Genomic DNA, 20,500 nt, shown 5'->3' with positions numbered 1-20,500 from the left:
GTATGTATATTTTGAAAAAGTTCCAGAGATGATTCTTATAAAACTCTCTCATATTTTGTTCTCCATTCATTGATACATACTTGATATGTGGGAAAAGTTTTACTACAGGAGGAGGAAGGAAGCTGATTTGACATTTAATGCATGAGACATTGTACTGTATGCTTTTCATGTTATTTCTTTGGTTTGATAACAATAATGGTAGTTGCTAACATTTATCAAATTATAACTATGAGCTAGTCACTATCCTGAACAGTTTTGCATATATATTCATTCATTTAATTCTCACACTTTTTTATACCTATTTTACAAATGAGGAAATGGAGGCATAGAGAAAGTTACTTGTTGTTAAGTGGCAGAACTGAATTAGAATCCAGGTTTAAACTGCTTGAACTCAATTGCTCCTTTTTTATAGTGCAGCGCAATGTGAAAGGGATAATACAGTCATGAAGTTGATTGACTGTTATTTGCCAGGCACTGGTTAGCTGTTGATTGCAAATGCCCTCATTTACTTTTTAAAAAATTCTTGAAGTTTTTTTTAATAGGCTCTATTTTTTAGATCAGTTTTGAGTTCACAGCAAAACTGAGCAGAAAGTATAAAGATTTCCCATATACTTGTTGTCCCCGCACCTGCACCACCTTCCCCTGCATCAGAGTTACATTTGTTATGAACCTACATTGACACATCATTATCACCCAAAGTTCATACATTACATTAGGGTTCACTTTTGGTATATATTCTTTGGGTTTTGACAAATGTATAATGACATATATCCATTGTTACAGTAGTATACAGAATAGTTTCACTGCCCTAAAAATCCTCTGTGCTCCATCTATATTCATCCCTCCCTCCCTGTAACTCTGGCAACTACTGATCTTTTTACTGTTTCCATAGTTTTGCCTTTACCATAATGTCATGTAATTGGAATCATATAGTATGTAGCCTTTTCAGATTGGCTTCTTAGTAATATGCATTTAAGTTTCCTCCATGTTTTTTCATGACTCAACAGCTCATCTTTTTAATGCTGAATAATGTTCCATTGTGTGGGTGCACCATAGTTTAGTTATTCATTCACCTACTGAAGGACATTTTGAAGTTATTTCAGTATTCTGCTCATTTACTTTTTACAGTTCTGCAAAGCAGGTATTATTGAACTGTTTACAGATTAGGAAGCAGAGTCGGAGGGGTGAAGTAATTTATTTGGGTTCACGTCATTAGTAGTTGGCAGCTTATATTAACCTAAACTCTCTCTCTGACTCCAAACCCGTAATCCTCATATATATTCTGCCATATAATTTAATAGGTCAAAACACAAATTATTTTTGACTATGTAATTGAAAAGCTCTGTCAGAATCCCACATCGGGCTCCCTTCTCAGCGGGGAGTCTGCCTTTCCCTCTGACCCTCTCCCCTCTCATGCTCTCTCTCTCTCTCTCAAATAAATCTGATTGCAGAAAGTTCTGTTGGACAACACTGATCTGGATGGCTTTTTATGTATGCCTTTTAAAAATATTTTCTACTGCATAACTTTTTGTTAAGGCATATTTTATTTATGATAAATTGTGCAAATTTAACATTTTTAAGTTGATAATTTTTAAGTTAAACTTTTTATTTTGGGATAGTTTAGATTCACATGCAGTTGTAAGAAAAAGTACAAAGAGATCTCGTGTACCCTTTACCCAGGTTCCCCCAGTGGTAACACCTTGCAAAATTATAGTATAATATCAAAACCAGGAGATTGATAGTGAATCAGTAAAGATATGGAACATTTCATACCACAGAGATCCTTTGTATTGCCCTTGTATACCATGCTAATCTGTTATCCATTTCTATAGTTTTCTAATTTTAAGAATGTTATTTAAATGGAATCATAGTGGTATGTAACCTTATGGGATTGGCTTTTTTTCAATTAGCATAATTCTCTGGAGATTCGTCTGGTTGTAGCAGCCAGTCATTAGTTTGTTCCTCTTTATTACTGGGTAGTATATGGATATACTACAGTTTGCTTAACCATTTACCTATTGAAGGATATCTGGATTGTTTCCAGTTTTGGTTATTATAAATGAAGCTTCTTTAACCATTTGTGTACAGGTAAAGTAAAAATAAGTTCTTATGGGGCACCTGGGTGGTCCAGTCAGTTAAGTGTCTGACTCTGGATTTCAGCTCAGGTCGTGATCTTGGGGTCTTGAGATTGAGCCCCAATTGGGCTCTGCCCTGGGCATGGAGTCTGCTTAAGATTCTCTCCCTCTCCCTCTGCCCCTCCTCCCCATGCACATGTTCTGTCTCTAAAATAATAAATAAATCTTAAGAAAAAAGATTTCATTTCTCTGGAATAAATGCCCAGGAGCGCAATTACTGGGTTATATGGTAGTTGTATGTCAGTGTTTTCAAGAAACTGTCAAGCTGTTTCCAGAGTGGTTGTACATTTTACATTTCAGTCAGCAGTGTATGAGTAATCTGATCTCTGCATTTTCACCAGCATTAGGTATTGATACTTTCTGATTTTAGACCATTTGAATAGTAGATGATGATAAGTCATTGTGGTATTAATTTGTATTTCCCTAATGGCTAATGATACTATGTTTTCATGTGCTTATTTGCCATCTTTATATCCTTTTGGGTGAAATGTCTCTTTGTATTAGTTTGCTAGAGCATAGAAATACCACACACAAGGTGGCTTAAGTAATGGAAATTTATTTTTTCATTGTTCTGGAGGATGGAAGTCTAAGATCAAGGTATTAGCCGGTTTGGTTTCTTTTGAGGTCCCACTCTTTGGCTTATAAATGGCTGCCCTCTTGCTGTGTCCTCACATGGTTTTTTTTTCTGTGCTCACAGTGCCCCTGGTATCTGTGTCCAGATATCCTTTTCCTTTAAGGACACCAGTCAGATTGGACTGGGACTCACCCTGGCGACCTCATTTAAACTTAATTCCCCCTTTAAAGGGCTTCGTTCCCAATACAGTAACATTCTGAGGTACTGGCATCTTGGCTCCAACAAATGGATTTTGGGGGACACAGTTCAGCCCATAACAATGCCTTTTGCCACTTTTTTTCAATTGATTTTTTATTTTACTGTTGAGTTTTTAATATATCCTAGACACTAGTTCTTTGTCTTGGCTTGCAGATATTTTCTCCCAGTCTATCAGCTTGTCTTTTCAGCCTCAGTAGGATCTTTCTCATGGCATAAGTTTAAAGTTTCATGAGGTCCAGTTTATAAGTTTTTACCTTTATGGGCTGTATTTTTTTAATTCTTAAGATTCTCCTTCCCTAGCCATAGATCTCAAAGATTTTCTTTTTCTTTTTTACAGTTATAGTTTCACAGGTAACACTGAAGTTCAGGATCAGTTATTTTTTGCATAAAGTGTGAGAATTAGGTTGAGGTTTTTTGTGTTTTGGGCTTTTTGTGGCCTGTAAATGTCTAGCAGCTTCAGTACCATTTGTTGAAAAGCTTATCTTTCCGCCATTGAATTGCTTTTACATTGTTGTCAGAGATCAGTTGAGCATATTTGTGTTTGCTTATTTCTGGGTTCTGTGTTCTGCTTCATTGATCTATGTGTCTGTCCCTCAGCCAATAGTATACCATCTTGATTACTGTAGCTATATAATAGGTCTTGAAAATGAGTACCTGCTTTCTTTATTCATTTTTTAAAAAGTTATTTAACTACTTTATTTGCCTTCCCATATAAATTTTAAATTAATCTTGTCTATATCTACAAAAAAATCTTGCTAGGATTTTAATAGGAATTGCATTAAGCTTATATATCAGTATGGGGAGAATTGACATCTTTACCATATTAAGTCTTCCAATCCATGAATATGGTATGTCTGTCTGTTTTTTTAGATCTTCTTTGATTTCTTTCATCAGTGTTTTGTGGTTTTCAACATAAAAGTACTGTATATGTTTGGTTACACTAATTTCTATTCTCTCAGGCTGACTTATGGCATCTCTCCAGCAGTTCTCACACTCCTCCATCATCAGTTTTTGGCTTTATCAGATTATATCTACTAACGATCATTTCTCCCATCCTAAAAAAAAAAAAAAATCCCAAAATCAAACCATATTTTCTTTGATCCCACTTACCTTCTGTCTTCTGCCCTATTTCTTTGCTCTTCTTTATAGCAAAACTCCTCAGAAGAGTTACTTATATTTGCTGTTCCCAGTTCCTTTCTTTCCCAAATTTTCTTTAATCAATCCAGCCTGGCATGTGCCCCACCTTGTCAAAGTAAAGCAGCATCTAGATTGCTAAATCCAGTGGTCAGCATGTGGTCCTTAGCCTTCTTGAGTTTTCATCAGCATTGATAGAGTTGATTTCTCCTGGATAAATTTTCTTTGCTTCAGGGAAATGCAGATTAAAACAAGGTGTAATTTGGTACCCATCATATTTCCTCAAAATTAAGTCTGGTAAATCTAAATATAGTGAAAGGAAAACTCAGACATTACTAGTGAGAGTTTAAATTGGTACTACCACCTTAGAAAGCAATTTAATGGTAGGGAAGTTGAAGATACTAAAATCTTTTTATCCAAAAGTTCTATTACTAGGTGCTTACCCTAGAGAAACTTTTACAGGTGAGATCTGTATAAGATTGTTCATTGTAGTATGGTTTATAGTAGCAAAAAGTCTCAGTAGGAAACTGGATGTGGTTTATTCATATAACAGAGTACCATCTAGGAGTTGCATTGAACTACATGTATCAGCACAGAAAAATCTCAGAAACATAATGTTAAGTGAGAAATACTAGGTAAGAAAGAATAAGTAATTTATGATATACTTTTGTGTAACAGGATATTAAGTGGGACTTTTTTTTGTGTCATCTAAGCATTTTTCCCGGAGCTCAAAGCTGAGGACAGTAGCTGACAAAGGATCCCTGCGGTGTAAACAGAGATGCTGAACTTGCTGGGAAATGGCCATGATTTGTCCTGGAACTGTGTTACCTCCAGCTTATACAAAATAAAGGGAGACTTAATTGAGAGGAAGGGTTCTTTGAAGGGTTATTAATCCAAAAGGGAATGCTGTAGTGTTTGTATTGTCCTCTATGTGGGTTGCAAACAATTTCTTTGAAAGACTGGGGGACTTTTCAGGAGGGAAAATGTGTCTATGGATGGATGCCTGCTGGGATGCTGTCTTAGTGGAGTGTTAGAGAATTCATGGAGAAGTGTGATTTGGGTCCCCTGCAGTTATTGAAGGCCCAGGGACTGGGGGCCGCTGCTGCTTTCCTGGGGAAGCATAAAGGTAAGGGATACATAAAATAGTCCTATAGTGGAAAAGCCAGAAGAGAGGGCTTCCTCTGTTTGTGTAGTGATGTTGAGTTGTTTCCTTTGGACCAGGTGAACACTTTAGAGGCTAGTTAGGCTAGAGCCACCATGAAAGAAACTTACCAAAAGATAGTTACCTGCTTGGTATAAGCAACTCCAGGGTTATACCAGTAGCATAAGAGCTGAGGAGGAGTTTTTAGAAGTGAGCTGGAGAATGCCTCTTCTACAGCAGAGGATGTTACAGAGATTCTGTCAAAGAAAACCAGAGCTGGACAGTAGTTAAAGTGGTAAAAATTAATTTCATTCAGGAACTATTGCAATAGGGGGAGAAGAAGCCCCTAAGAATAGAACTGGGTTCAGTTCTGAATATAGCAAGTACAATTGGGGATTTATAGCCAATAAGCAGAATGAGAGGGTCAGTGGATGGAAATACTAAGAGGAGACATTAAGGATAGGGGGATTCTTGCTGAACTGACTTAATAGGACTTCTGCTGAAAGCAGGTCAGGATGATCAGAAATCAAGGATGGGAATTTCTCTCTGAGCTGCTAAAGCTGGACTGTGCAGTCCCAGTAAGGATATGGGAGGACAAGGTCGAGGCCTAGTTGAGAAGAGACTTCAGAGGACTCTGACCAAAGTTTGGTCAAGGAGAGAGTTATTGTTTATCTCCATGGGGTGAATTTCAGAATTCTCAAAATGCTCCACAGAAGAGAGCCACATTATCACCAATGATTGAGGTATTTGATAGCCAAGAGAAAACTACAGTCAGCACCAGCTTATATAATATGAACTTGCCTCTTTACTTCTCATTTTTCTATCTTTATTCCTGTCCTGTGGTAGGCAGAATGATGGGCCCCCAAAGATCAAATCTTAATCCCTGGAACCTATGTTACATTATTAATGGAAAAGAGTCTTTGCAGAGATAATTAAATTAAGGGTGTTGAGATGGGGAGGTTATCTTGGATAGCCAGGTGGACTCTAATTACAATCATATGTGTCCTTATAAAAGGGAGGCAGAGGGAGATTTGAACACACATGCACAGAAGGTTATATGAAGCAGACTGGAGAGATTTGGAGATGTGGGCCTGGAATATTGGAGTGATATTGTCACAAGCCAAGGAATGCTGGAATCTACCAGAGCTGGAAGAGGCAAAGAATGGCTTCTGCCCTAGTACTTCCTGAGGGAGTGTGGCCCTGCTGACACCTTCTGATACTGATGTTTGATTTTGGACTTCTGACCTCCAGAACTATAAGATAATATATTTGTGTTTTTTTTTTTTTTAAAGATTTTATTTATTTATTCATGAGAGACACAGAGAGAGAGAGAGAGGCAGAGGGAGAAGCAGGCTCCCAAGGAGCAGGGAGCCCGATGTGGGACTCGATCCCAGGACCCTGGGATCATGACCTGAGCCGAAGGCAGACGCTTAACCATCTGAGCCACCCAGGCGCCCTATTTGTGTTGTTTTAAGCCACTAAGTTTGTGGTAACTTATTATAGCTGTAATGGGAAACTAATACACCATCACGCAGTACTGTAATTATTTGTTTGCAGAGCATTGGGAACACAGAAAACTGGATTGTTGACTCTTCCTGAGGGAAACGAGGAAGGCTGTGGTGACATTTGAATTGTGAATTGAAGGATTTGTAAAAGTTTGCCAGATCTGAGATGGGGTGTGCCTTCTAAGTGGAATAGCTAACATGAGTGAAAGGACCCTGAGGTTTTTAATATACAAGACTTCTTGGGATGGCTGTTATACATAAACATTTAGGATGCTTAGAAGGAAATGGTGGATACTAAAGCTGGAAAAAGTAAGTTGGGGCCAGTTCATGCAATTTTGCATGCTTACTGAAATGTTACTGCTTTACTCTGTTTACAGGATTATAAGGATTTTAAGCAGGGGAGTGATTGGAAGAGCAAGGTGGTTAGACCATTTGAGAAGATATTGTAGAGGCAAGACAAAAAAGAAGTGATGGATTTGTTTTGAGAAAAGAAGTAGTAAGACTTGATAGCTAATTAATTGCACCTGAAATTTTGGGGCCTTGAATGCGATTTAGTGTGAACATTTTGCTAGTTAGAAATGCCTTTTAATAAATTATACAGGAAGGTGGGAGAATATATTGTGGAGATGGTGAGGAGGAAAAACATCATTAGATTATCTTTTAAAATTGTATATCTAATCTGTAATTTCCTTGCTCAGAACTCCCTGATTATCTATTGCCTACTGAACTGGATGCCTAATAAATGCCTTTATTCTCAATTGAAGATGGGATTTTTGCATTTCTTCTTTTAGGATTTTCAGTGTTTATTTGACATCATATTTGCAATTTGGTAATTAAATTTAAAACTTACTGTACACGTGCACTTGACTCATACATTTAAAAAACAAAACTTAAGAGTGCTTCAAAGGTACTTCCTCAGATTTGCCACAGATGGGACATTTTGTGTCTGCCCTAGCTTTTGGGTGCCAAGTTGGTAATGTGGCCAGCACTTGAGCTTGGGCTGCTGGTTAAGAAGAGTTGGCTGTATGTTAAGGTCAGGAAGCAGAGAAGTAGAGAGAGACTTCCATAAGATTTTCAGGCCAAGTAGGAGATAATAGTAAAAGAAGGCTATTCAGAATCCTATAGTTGGAGGATAAAATTGAGAGTTAATCTCAAGTGAAATATGAAATTGGACATATTTTATAGTGAAAGGGTGTGGTGGTTGGCTGGGTATTTATATCCAAGTACAATGTTACTCATTCTCTGGAATGTATTTGAATACTATTTAACAACTTTATATATAATGGAGAAACAATAAAGGCATTGCCTTTTTAAAGTGGAAAAAAAAAGGTAAGGAAATAAGGATGTACTGTCATCATTTTTTCCCCAATATTGCATTTGATGTTTTTGCCAATGTCATATGCCATGGAAGTGAAAGACCACATTTACTTGGAGGAGTAAATGTTTGGAATACTTGTATTCTTAGGCTACTCAAAGAAATCATCAAAAAACAAATTAATATTTTTAACCATGTGTCCAGATACAAGATAAATTTGAACATTAGCAGTACTCCTGTATACTAGTTATTACATTAAAGGTCTTGAGATGTGGAGGTTATCCTGGATATCAAGCTCCAAAATACAATGAAAATGCTTTAGGTAGCTCTCCATTGCATACTCTTTACGAAAATAATTCTCAGAGTTGTTTTAGTCAGATTAAGCTAGGTTTTTCTGGAGTAGCCACACTAAAGTCTTAGTGGCTTACACGTCAGTGTGCAGTACACATGCATTGTGGGTCGGATAGTGGCTGCTTTGGGACTTGGACTGATTACTCTCTGGAATATTGCCATTTTCCATGGTAGAGGGAAAGAGAATGAGGAATTGCATACTGGCTCTTAAAACCTGTTCTCTGAAAGCAGCATGTCTGTTTTATTCATATTATATTAGTTAAAAAAAAAAAAAAGTCACTTGGACTCACTTAACTTTCAAGGGGCCATGGTGTATAATCCTGCTATGTGCTTGGGAAGGGAACTGGAAATATTTAATGGGTAGCACTAATGATTGCAGTAGCATTTAAATGTAAAAGTCAAGACCAAAAAGCCCAAGAAAAAGATTGTATGTGAGTATAAAAAGTATAATTCTTGAAATATATTGAAAGGATAAATAACTCAAAAAATACAACAGAAGTGTTTAGATCAGTATGAAAAAGGTTAATATCTGATCTTCTCAATATGTGAAAATCTGATTCAAATCTATTAAACAAACAAATTTCAGGCCTCAAATAGAATAAAATGGCCAAAGGATAAGAACAGGCAATTCTCAAAAGATGACATAGAATAGGAAAATATATTAAGGGTTAAAATATCAAGTATTTTTTTTTAAGATTTTATTTATTTGAGAGAGTGAAAAAGCAGGTGCATGAGCAGGGGTGGGAGGGTGGGGGTGTGGGGGGTGGTGCCTGGAGAGAGTGGGAGGGGCAGAGGCAGAGGGAGAAGCAGACTCCCCACTGAGCAAGAAGCCTGACATGGGGCTCCATCCCAGGACCCAATCATGACCCGAGCCTAAGGCAGATGCTTAACCGACTGAGCCATCCGGGCACCCAGTATTAAATAATACATCAAGTATTATTTACTTTATTTAAATTAGGGGAAGAATTCAATGCAAATAAGAGTAGTTCTAGTGAATTTATGGAGAAATGGTTAATTATACGATGCTGGTGGGATTATAAGTATAATCCTTTTGCAAAACAATTTACATATTGTATCAAGAACCATAAAAATACTCATTCTCTTTAAGAATTCCTCTTTAGGAAGTTTATTCCAGTTAAAAAGAAGAAATATTAAATGAGTTAAAGGTAGTATTTTTTAGTAGTGGGGAAAATCCATCCATTTGTTTTGTAATTTCCTTTAAGGGAACTAAATACTATGCCAGGCTGTTTGTGCTAAGCACTGAGAGTGCACAAATGATTTAAGATAGGCTTCTTGACTTGTCATAGTTTATGTTCAGTGGTGAAGAGATTGTTAGAAGACAAAGAATGGAATGCCTAAGAAATAACATCTGAGTTTAGTTAGGAAATGTAAGAATAACCTAAATTTTCAGTGATTGGGAAATTTTTAAATATTTAAAAATAAAGCATTACTTATAAAAACTACCTATAATGGTATGAAGAAATGTAAAATAGAAGAATATAAAATGAGTACTATGATTACAGACTACATGAAGATATTTGGACAAATAAAGATTGTTATAGCAGTGTTCAAAGAAATTGTAAAAATTAGGTTAAATTAGAAAACAACACTTTTCTCCTAAAAACACATAACTCTAGACTAATAATGAAAAAAAATCAGACAAATCCCAGTTGAGGGTCATTCTGCAAAATACCTGACTACCTCTCTTCAAAAAACTGTCAAGGTCATTAAAACAAGGGGCTGTCTGAGAAATTGTTATAGCCAAGCGGAGCTTAGGAAGCCATGACAACTTAAAATGTGGTGTGATGTCATAGATGGGATCCTGGAACAGAAAAAGGATATTATGTAAAAACTAAGGAAATGTGAATAAAGTATAGACTTCAGTTAATAATGTATCAGTTCATTAATTGCAACAAATATGCGGTACTAATGTTGTGCGGTGCTAATGTTGGATCTTAATGCTAGAGGAAACTGGGTGTGCAGAATATGAGAACTCTGCATTGTTTTTGTAAATCTTACACTATCCTAAATAAAAATCCTAAAAAAAAGTTTATTTTTAAGGAGATAGAGAAAAATGTACATATAGGCATTTGTTCATCAAATGCCTGTGGAAAGAAAAAAAATGTATGCCAAATTTATGTATATTGTTACAAATATCTGTATATGCGTGGATTAATCCTAGAAGGAAATGAAGTGGAAACCAGTTTTTAAAGAAGCTAGAAGGTGATGATGAACATTTTCCTACTCTAAAATTTGTTGGAAGCTAGCAAGATTAATTTGATAGTTTGGATTGAGGCAGTGGTGGTATTACTCCAGTATGAGAACCTGTGAGTCAGGTTGGACTCTCTATTAGAAGCAGCAATCATGTAGTGTTAGGCAGCGATCTGGAACTGCAGCCGAATATGTAATATATGGGACCTGTTGCTTACTGAAAAAATTGATTCTTAATCTTTCCATTTTATAATCAAATCATTTTTGTCTAACTTCCCTTAAAGAGAGAGCATCAAAAAAAAGTTAGAAAGCATTATGGCTTGAGTGTAGTGCCATCTGCTGGCAGTATTAACTAAATACACTTTTTAAATCCTTTTATAATCATGTGATGGCTACTGCTTTTCCTTATTTATTGTTCCCTTGGTATTTGTTTTATGCTTATGCTGTCTTTTTGTTATATATAATTGATATTCCTTTTTTAAAAAATCCTTATGGAATACATAGAATCTAGTTCATCACTACCTCAGGTTTTAAGTTCTCACATTTGGCTTGTCAGTTTTAGCTGGGACTTAAAAATAAGTCAAGTATGCATAGACCTTTTTTCCTTTCCTTTCTTCTTGTCAGTAACCCTTTATGGTGCTCTAATTTTATCTCATACATTTAACGGAATTAAATATGAACGACTCAAAATTATATAATTAAGTACATTTAACTTCTTGATTCAGAGTCTGCCTTATTAGAGTGATACCTGACAGCAGACATTTACACAGTGCAAATCATAAGCATATAGTTCATCCCTGCTGGCTTGCTAATTCTCTGTGTAATGTGGGCTATGCACCAGAGATAGGCAGGTAACATGTGCCTTGTGGGTAACATGTTTGTGTCCTAGAATGTTGTTAAATTGATTTCTCCCTCTTTTTGGAGGGAGGGTTTGGGAATGCATTTATTTAATTAACTTGGAATTGTGGTGTCTTTTTCATCTCTTTTGCATGTGCATGTGTGCTCTCTCTCTCTGGCAATTATATTTTGCCCACTTTGAATTATCTTCATATCCTTTTCCCATTTTGTCAAATGTGATGTTATTCATGCTTTTCTCAGAGCTTTGTTTTGTTTTGTTTTGCTTACATTAGGACTGTTATTGCCAGTATTCTTATATTTAAGTCTTTGGTCTGGCTGGAAGTTACCTCATATGTATGAAGAGTGAGGTGGGAATAGGTAGGCTGGAGCCTGGTCCTGCCAGGAGATAGTCACATTTCTGGGAAGCCTGGGAAATTGACTTGCAATTTACCTTGTCCTGTAGTAAACATTGAAGAAAATCCTAGAGCCTTTTGAACAAGTTACTTAGACTTGGTATTTGGCCAGAGTTTCCAGGACAGTCAGGAGAGTCCAGGAGGGGCACACATTCCCCAAGAACAGGAAGATGCATCCTTCTCTCACGAGGAGAACCCTATCCTTTTCTCACATAGGCATCTGTATGTTCTTATGGGAGTGTGGCTGACTTGGGAAGCCTCCATTCATGCTGCCCTGAATTCTGTTTTGTGTGGCGCTGTTATTTTCAAACACATTTCAGTATCATCTGCCATTAAGGAAACTGTATCTTTGGCTATATTTGTTAACATCTTTCCTGCAAGCATATCAGCCTTTATGTTGGAGATTGCTAAATTTTTTTTTTTTATCCCGAATGGCTAGCTATTTGTCCATTTATACCATTTATTGAATAATACATCTTTCCCTCCTGATTCTAATTCTCATTCTTCAAGCTCTATTCCATTGCCCTGTTTATTACTGCATTGCTCCTATTTTTGCATATGTTTCCTTCCTAATATATTGTAGTCAGTGGTAGGGCAAATCTCTTCCCTTACCCTTTTTTTTCCTGAATATTCCTGAGCTTACTCTTCTTGCACATTTATTCTTTCAGAAATACTCTACCATCGAATCAGTTCTTAGAGAACCTTTTCTGCTGGAGCACTTATAAAACATCTGTATTCAGTTGCTAATTAATAAACATAATAAGCACTGGGCCATAGAGGATTCTTTGGTCAATGCTGCGTCCCTCTTTTTTAAAAATAAAAATAAATGTAAACTAAAGATTTAATAGGTCTAGCATTCTAAAAAAAAGTTAACTAGATTGCATATGGACACTTGGTAACTAGTTGATTGGTTATATTCCACTGGAGCATGTGAAAGAACATGTATTATGGCATCTGTCATCTTGATATACCAGCCAACATTTGCCTATACCTGCTGTATAAGTTTAAGTACTGTCATGTTGATTTCCCTTTGCAACAGTGTGCAGCTGCTGAGCTTATTCCAGCTCTTCTCATTCTTGTCTACTACTTTAGCTTTAGATTTTGGAGATGCTTTCTCCTTCCTTCCGTTCTCTTCAACAACTACTAGGGCTGTAAAAACCTTTGGTTGTTGGGGCGCCTGGGTGGCTCAGTCGGTTAAGCGTCTGCCTTCAGCTCAGGTCATGATCCCAGGGTCCCGGGATCGAGCCCTGCATCAGGCTCCCTGCTCAGCAGGGAGCTGGCTTCTCTCTCTCCCTCTGCTGCTCTCGCCCTGCTTATGCTCTTTCTCTCTGTCAAATAAATAAATAAAATCTTTAAAAATCAAAACAAAACAAAACCTTTGGCCGTTAACTAGGTATAACTTTAAGGATCTTCCTATGGCTGTACTTTCTTTACTCCAATATAGAAAATCATTGTGTGTTAGCCTTAGAAGGCATCTTGGAGGACTGGTAATCTAGTAGTTTTTGAACTTTTTTTTAAAAAAAGCAGCTGCATCTTTTTTTCAATTAATCTTATGTAAAACCTCAGTATCTAAAGATAGGATAAATCACACAGGCCTTTGTTTAAGAAGTAAATGAATTGAGAGTAGGGCTTAAGCCTTAGAGCTCTTGGACACCCTGTTGTTGGTCCTTGAGGCACCTCAGAGGAACTGTGTCCTTGTCTTATTTATCCTTCTCTTTTTACAAATAAGGGACCTGAATCCTATAGTAGTGAATTGCCTCCCTGGGTATAACCTAGATAAGAAGGTGGCAGACTTTGAATTCAGTAGCCTCCCAGTCAAGGACTTTTTCTATTACACCAAGCTGCTTCTAATGGATTTACTGCTTTCTTAAAAGTTACAGTGATCTACATATGTATTTTTAAATTCATATTACTTTTCTTGGCAAGTATCAATTAAGTTGCTTCTTGGTTCCCATAAAAATCAAGGAAAAATTATACAATTTAAAATTATCATTAAATATTTATGTGTTGAAAATGTATCTGATATGTAATAGCAAATTTGTAATTAAAAGTTAATATTATCTGTACATTTATTGAAGATATACTTATTTACATGAATACAGTGTATTTCTTTGTTTTTTAAAATTTCTATTGTTGTGTTAATCACCATACATTACATCATTAGTTTTTGATGTAGTGTTCCATGATTCATTGTGCATAACACCCAGTGCTCCGTGCAGAATGTGCCCTCTTTAATACCCATCACCAGGCTAACCCATCCTCCCACCCCCTCCCCTCTAGAACCCTCAGTTTGTTTTGTTCAGAGTCCATCGTCTTTCTTTATGTTTTTGAAATTAAAAAATTACAATTGTTATTCCTAGGCCTAATGATAGTGGTGATTATCTTAATAGAGAGTGTTGTCATTTGTCACAGTGATGGGGTACTATTTCTATAGATGAATCAGTTTCCAGTCTGTTTAAAAGTGAAAAAGATAATTCAAAATCCGTATTATAATTTTTTTTTTTTTTTTTGGAAATGAAATAGGCTGGAGATTTGCTTTAACATCATTACTTCTGCCTTTTAGTGGGAATAACTTTACCTCTCTGGAATTACTGTAGGGATATATTAAAGTTATCTTTTAAAAATCAAGTTTCTGGGGCATCTGGGTGGCTCAGCCAGTTAAGCGGCTGCCTTTGGCTCAGGTCGTGATCCTGGGGTCCTGGGATCGAGCCCCACGTCGGGCTCCCTGCTCAGCGGGGAGCCTGCTTCTCCCTCTCACTCTCCTGTTTCCCCTGCTTGTGCTCTCTATCTCTCTGTCAAATAAATAAATAAAATCTTAAAAATAAATAAATAAATAAAAGTCAAGTTTCTTGGGGCGCCTGGATGGCTCAGTTGGTTAAGGGTCTGCCTTCAGCTCAGGTCAGGATTGATTCCCTATCAGGCTCCCTGCTCAGTGGGGAGCCTGCTTCTCCCTCTCCCTCTGCCTGCCTCTCCCCTTGCTTGTGCGCGAGCTCTCTCTGTCAAATGAATAAATAAAATCTTAAAAAAAAAGTCTAGTTTCTTTTACCAAAAAGTAAAAACAAAAACTTTATAGATGGATAAAACAGATTTAATTTAAAAATGTAACTGGAAGAAAAAAGTCATTTCTAGAACATTTGGCAATGTCACTGAGGCAGAATGGTCTGTGGAGAAACTGAGAGTACAACTTAATCATTTTGTACAATGAGTGAGGTTTCTGGGGATAAAAATGGAATTAAAGTCGCATGGAAACATTAGGATAGTAAGCCTTAAAAAGAGATTTATTTTGTATTTTATGAATATTTGTTTTTTTGTCTGTAAAAGCAAAATGTTTGTCCTTAGTAAATAAGAATAGCAGTTTGCCCTAACAGATTTTCAAATTGAAATAGGTTTTAAAGTTACTATTTTTTAGACCTTATGTTGTCTTTGTTTAGGTTTTAACTTATTATTGGAAGGTTCTTCTAGTATGTGACTTAAGTTTCTTACCTACTTTGTCCTTCCTCTCTGGACTGTAAAAGGCAAGTGATTGTATTTGGTGTATGTTTGCAGTGCTGCTCCGAGCCACAGTGGAGCCTGGTGCAAAAGGAAAAATCAACAGTACTGATGCTGTCTGTATTTAAAAGGTTGATGTTTGGGATTTTTTTTTTTTTTTTGCGTTGGCTTTTTTATTCTTTTTTAAAGATTTTATTTATTTATTTGAAAGAGAGAGAGCTAGTGCATGAGCAGAGGGGAGGGACAGAGGGAGAGGGAGAGCCAAGAGGTGGGGCTCCATCCCAGGATCCCAGGATCACAACCTGAGCCGAAGGCAATAGCTTAACCACCTGAGCCACCTAGGCATCCCTTGGCTTTGATTTTTAAAACAGAACCCATTAAAATATATTTTAAAAAATTCCAGTATAGTTAATATACAGTGTTAAATTACTTTCAGGTGTACAATATAGTGATTCAGCAATTCTCTATATTATTCAGTGTTCATCATGATAAGTGTACTCTTTAATCCCCTTTGTCTATTTCACCCATCTGGTAACCATCGGTTTTTCTTTGTAGTTAAGAGTCTGTTTTTCAGTTTGTCTCTTTTTCTTTGTTTTGTTTCTTAAATTGTACATATGAGTGAAATCACACGATATTTGTCTTTCTCTGACTGACTTATTTCACTTAGCATTATACTCTCTATCCATCCATGTTCCTGCAAATGGCAAGATTTCATTCTTTTTTTATGGCTGATATACCACATCTTCTTTATCCATTCATCTATTGATGGACACTTGGGCAGTTTCTATCTTGATTACTGAATTTTTTGGCAACCTCTTAAACTTTGTATTGGCCTTACCGTGTCCTGGCCTGAGGTTGCAGTACACCATATAGTGCTTTATGTGTAGCAGGCCAAACATGCTTAGTTTTCTGTTGTCATATAAAGGAAAAATAATTGTATCTTAGTGCTGTGTTATATTGAGGGAGCTGACCATGCGTAACGAATTTTGTATTTTAAATAGAAAATTACACACAGCATACGAGCTTTGAGTGAATGTAATATTCTGTAAAAGTTTAAAATTAAGAGTGTTGACCTTTTTAGAACTATTTAAGTGGATTTACATTTTATCAGAGCTGCCCCATTGTTCCTTACTCACCTAATGGTAGATGTTTAACAAGCCCTCAGCATAAAGGAGTATAAGGAAAGATAGTATCTGAAAATAATAAAAGAATAATCTCCATTGGTTTGTTTCTTTACCACCTTAGAGTTTATTTGGCATGTGATGAAGGTTTTAAAGTAGAGTGCTAGGTGTTAAAGTAGAGTTTAGAGTGTTGGGGTGCCTGGGTGGCTCAGTTGGTTAAGCAACTGCCTTTGGCTCAGGTCATGATCTCGGGGTCCTGGGATTGAGCCCCGCATTGGGCTCCCTGCTTGGCAGGAAGCCTGCTTCTCCCTCTCCCACTCCCCCTGCTTGTGTTCCCTCTCTCGCTGTCTCTCTCTGTCAAATAAATAAATAAAATCTTTAAAAAAAAAAAGTGTTGTTGAATCACTGTGTTGTATACCTGAAACTAATGTAATATTGCATGTCAGTTGTACTCAAAATATATTTTAAAATAAAAAATAGAGTGTTAAAGGTAGGGGTTATGCTGGCATAAAAAAAATTGGTCTGAGAGAATGAGAGTTGATGAAGTAAGAATTCTATGGAGCTAAAGATAAATTTGTTTCAGATTTGCCACTAATTTCTAGTCTCATAGCTTTTCTGTTTTGAGAGTGTGCACAAGGGGTAGATCTATTGAACATGCTTTTTCTCTGAAGAGTACAGTCTTCAGAATAAGGTAAAACTTAATTTCAATAGTGAACATTCTTCAAACAGTGCAAAAATGGTAGTAAAATATTGAAACGTTTTCTGTACCTCTCTTCTGAACTTTTGCCTTTGTGTGATTTACTCTTTAACAGGAAATCAAACCCCAAAGCCATTATAACCATGGATATGGTGAACCTCTTGGACGGAAAACTCATATTGATGATTACAGCACATGGGACATAGTCAAGGCTACACAGTAAGTTTTTTGTTGTAGTTGTTTTCTTCTTTGACATCTGTATTTCAAGTGAAATATGAGCACATGCATTTATTTCTCTTTATTGGTAATTCTTTATTTGGTGAGACATTGTTCTCATACTTTAGCTCTTTGTACAGATTTTTTTTTTAATATTTTATTTATTTGACAGAGAGCACAAGCAGAGGGAGAGAGAGGGAGAAGCAGGCTCCCTGCTGAGCAAGGAGCCTGATGTGGGACTCAAAGGCAGCCGCTTAACCGACTGAGCCACCCAGGCGTCCCGCTCTTTGTACAGATTTAACATAGCTGATTAAAGTCTTTCTCTAGTCAGTCCAATGTCTGGGATTCCTCAGGGACAGTTTATTAATTGCTCCCCCCCAATGGGTTATACTTTCTTGTTCCTTTGCATGTCTTGTAATTTTTTTTTATTGAAAACTGGACTATTCAAATTCTATGAGGTGATAGTTTTTTTTTTTAAAAGATTTTATTTATTTGAGAGAGAGCAAGAGAGGGAGAGAGAGCACTGAGGGAGAAGGAGAATGGGAAGCAGACTCTCCACTGAGCAGGGAGCCCAATGCAGGGCTTGATCCCAGGACCCTGAGATCATAACCTGAGCTAAAGGCAGATGCTTAACCGACTGAGCCACCCAGGCGCCCCTGAGGTGATAGTTTTTCTATCAGATTCTCCTGGGGTTTGTTGTTATTTATACCATTTCTAAACTAATTCTGTAAAGTCTGTATTTTTGTCATGGTGTGGCCACTGAAGCCTCTGCTCAGTTAGGTAGTGGTCAGTAAATAACTGGACAGAAACTTCTTAAATCCCTACAACCAGTAGGCCTGATCTTTGTTGAGGAACTGTGTGTGTGTGTGTGTGTGTGTGTGTGTGTGTATGTATGTGTATGTTAGGACACTTAGCACTCTGCCAGGCAGCTTACTAGAGCCTTAGCCTTCGCTTTTTGCTTGCCCAGAACCTCAAGGTCAATTAGACCTGAGAGCTTCGGGCCTTCCTGGGTCTTTGTTGAACATGTGCACACAACCTTAAGCTTGTGTATGGCCTTCTAGATTTCCAGGGATATGTCTGAGCTTTTCAAAGCCCTTATGAATATCTTATTCCTCAGCTTTTGCTTTTAAGGTTTTTGCTTTGTCTCTTGTTGGACCCAACTGTCACCCATCCTCTTAAGCAGCTGTGATGTTAAAACATTTGACAAACAACCCCCAAGGTGAAGCTTTTAATGAGTTTAAGTGAGGTTCAATAGATGAACCTTTCGAGTGGACTCTTCCCTGTCTGGGAACCACCAGACAGGTCAAATAATGACTTCTCTTTTGGAATGAGGCTTTGAGAGAACTCTGGTTACTAGTTACTAGTGTAACCAAACCAATGTGAGTTCACTTCTTGGTGAGTCACAGATACACCAGGTGGAGTTGTTGCACAAGTAAACATTATTTGCAGCAAGTGAGGAGATCATGGGGAATAACTTGCAAAGCTGTGACTCCCTGAGCAAGTTTGGATGGGTTCCTTTTATGTAGGGTTATGATGAATGAATATTTTAAAAGGGATTCTTGTCATTGCATGTAGAGGTGGGTATAAGGTTGCACACTTGCCTTAAGGAAAAGGAAACATGCCTGTGCATACATTGTATGTTATGTAAATGAGGCTTGTGCTCCTCTTTGGGCGGAGATTTTAGTATTATAATGAATAAAGGTAGTTGTCAGTCATTCTAGAGGTTACTCCATAGTCCATCCATGCAGTTCGGGGGTTAGAATCGAACTGGTCTGGGTGGTGTGGGCCAGCTAGTGGTCTTGTCAGGGCAGTCGCTATCACTTGAGGGGGGTTTCGGTTTCCATTTGCCTGAGTTGAGATAGCTGGAAAGAAGAGCTTAAGGAAAAATGTGGGACAAAGGTCAGTGAGTTCAAGCAGGTGGGCAATAAGAGGTCAGGTCTTGGGGTCTAGCTGGTGACACTAGTACCAGGAATACAAACATTTTTTCAAGCAGAGAGGCTGGTACTATGGTATGTTAAAGTACCACAAAGTTCTCTGTTCTTACTGAAATTCAGCTGTTTTTTTCACTGAATGCTCCTTGGATTGCTGGACGCCTTTTGTTAATTCCCAGAGTTCTGAAAAAGTTGATTTTGACACTTTCTGGCAGTTTTTTCATTACTTTTGTGGAAGGACAAACTTTTGGAGGTCCTTACTTCACTGGTGGCCCTCTTACTTTCTTGAATGTTATGTATAGTCGAAAATCAGAGCACATCGTGCCACCTGTATTTAGCAAACAAATTACACTGCATTACATTCATCTTTCCTTTTGAGACTGCTCCTTTTGATATCTCCTTTCACTCATTTGGGATTAATCTGTCTCACCCAAATGCATCATTTCCATCAGCAAATAGACTCCAGTATCTTTGATCTTAAGAAAAAAATAACCACCTTTCTTTATACTTCACATACTCTTCTATTTTATTTCTTGAAAAGTATGCTGTCTGTAATTTCTACCTTTAAAAACACTTTTTTAAATTAAGAAACATTTCAATTCTACAGTATAGAGAAGACTATAACTGTCAGATTAAGCAGATGCTACTAACATTTTGCTGTAATTGCTACAGGTTGCTCAATGTGCTCTCTTCATTCTCCCTAAGGAAAGCTCTCTTGAAACTGCTGTGAATCATTCTCATGAACATTCCTGTACATTTATTTCTACAAACATCTACAAACAAAATATGTCATTGTAATATGTGCCTAAAATTTATATAAATTGTATTCTACTCTGCATATCACTTTACAGCTTGTTTTTTTTTTTTAAATAAAAAAACTATAGCTTTTGTGATTTATCAGTGTTGACAAATAAGGACCTAGTTTATTGTTTAACTGCTTTGTATTATTCTATTATTCCTTACTGAGGGACACGTAAAATTGTTTCTACAGTACTTTTTTATTATAACAAACTTTGCGTCAATGAATGTCCTTTTTCCTGTTTTCCTATGTACATAAACAAGAGTTCTCCTCAAGTGGAATTTCTGGCTTCAGTATGTTCTTTCAACTTTACCAACTATTGCCAAATTGATTTCCAAAATGGCTGTACCACTTTGTACTTGCACCTGCAGGA

At 37.0% G+C, this 20,500-nt stretch overlaps 1 protein-coding gene across 1 annotated transcript in view; it reads left to right on the top strand.

Moving 5' to 3' along the window:
- ZDHHC17 (zinc finger DHHC-type palmitoyltransferase 17) overlaps positions 1-20,500 on the top strand; it is a 92,620-nt gene that overhangs the window by 8,297 nt on the left and 63,823 nt on the right. The window contains exon 2 of the mRNA XM_032393700.1: positions 17,297-17,400. Within this exon, the coding sequence (XP_032249591.1) occupies positions 17,297-17,400 (104 nt within the window). The remainder of the gene's footprint in view (positions 1-17,296; positions 17,401-20,500) is intronic.

This window comes from Phoca vitulina, unplaced genomic scaffold (genome assembly GCF_004348235.1).
Source record: "Phoca vitulina isolate PV1807 unplaced genomic scaffold, GSC_HSeal_1.0 scaffold76, whole genome shotgun sequence".
NCBI classification, from domain to species: domain Eukaryota; kingdom Metazoa; phylum Chordata; class Mammalia; order Carnivora; family Phocidae; genus Phoca; species Phoca vitulina.
The sequence above is the reverse complement of the archived record's forward strand: the minus strand, read 5'-3'. Positions and strand labels throughout refer to the sequence as shown.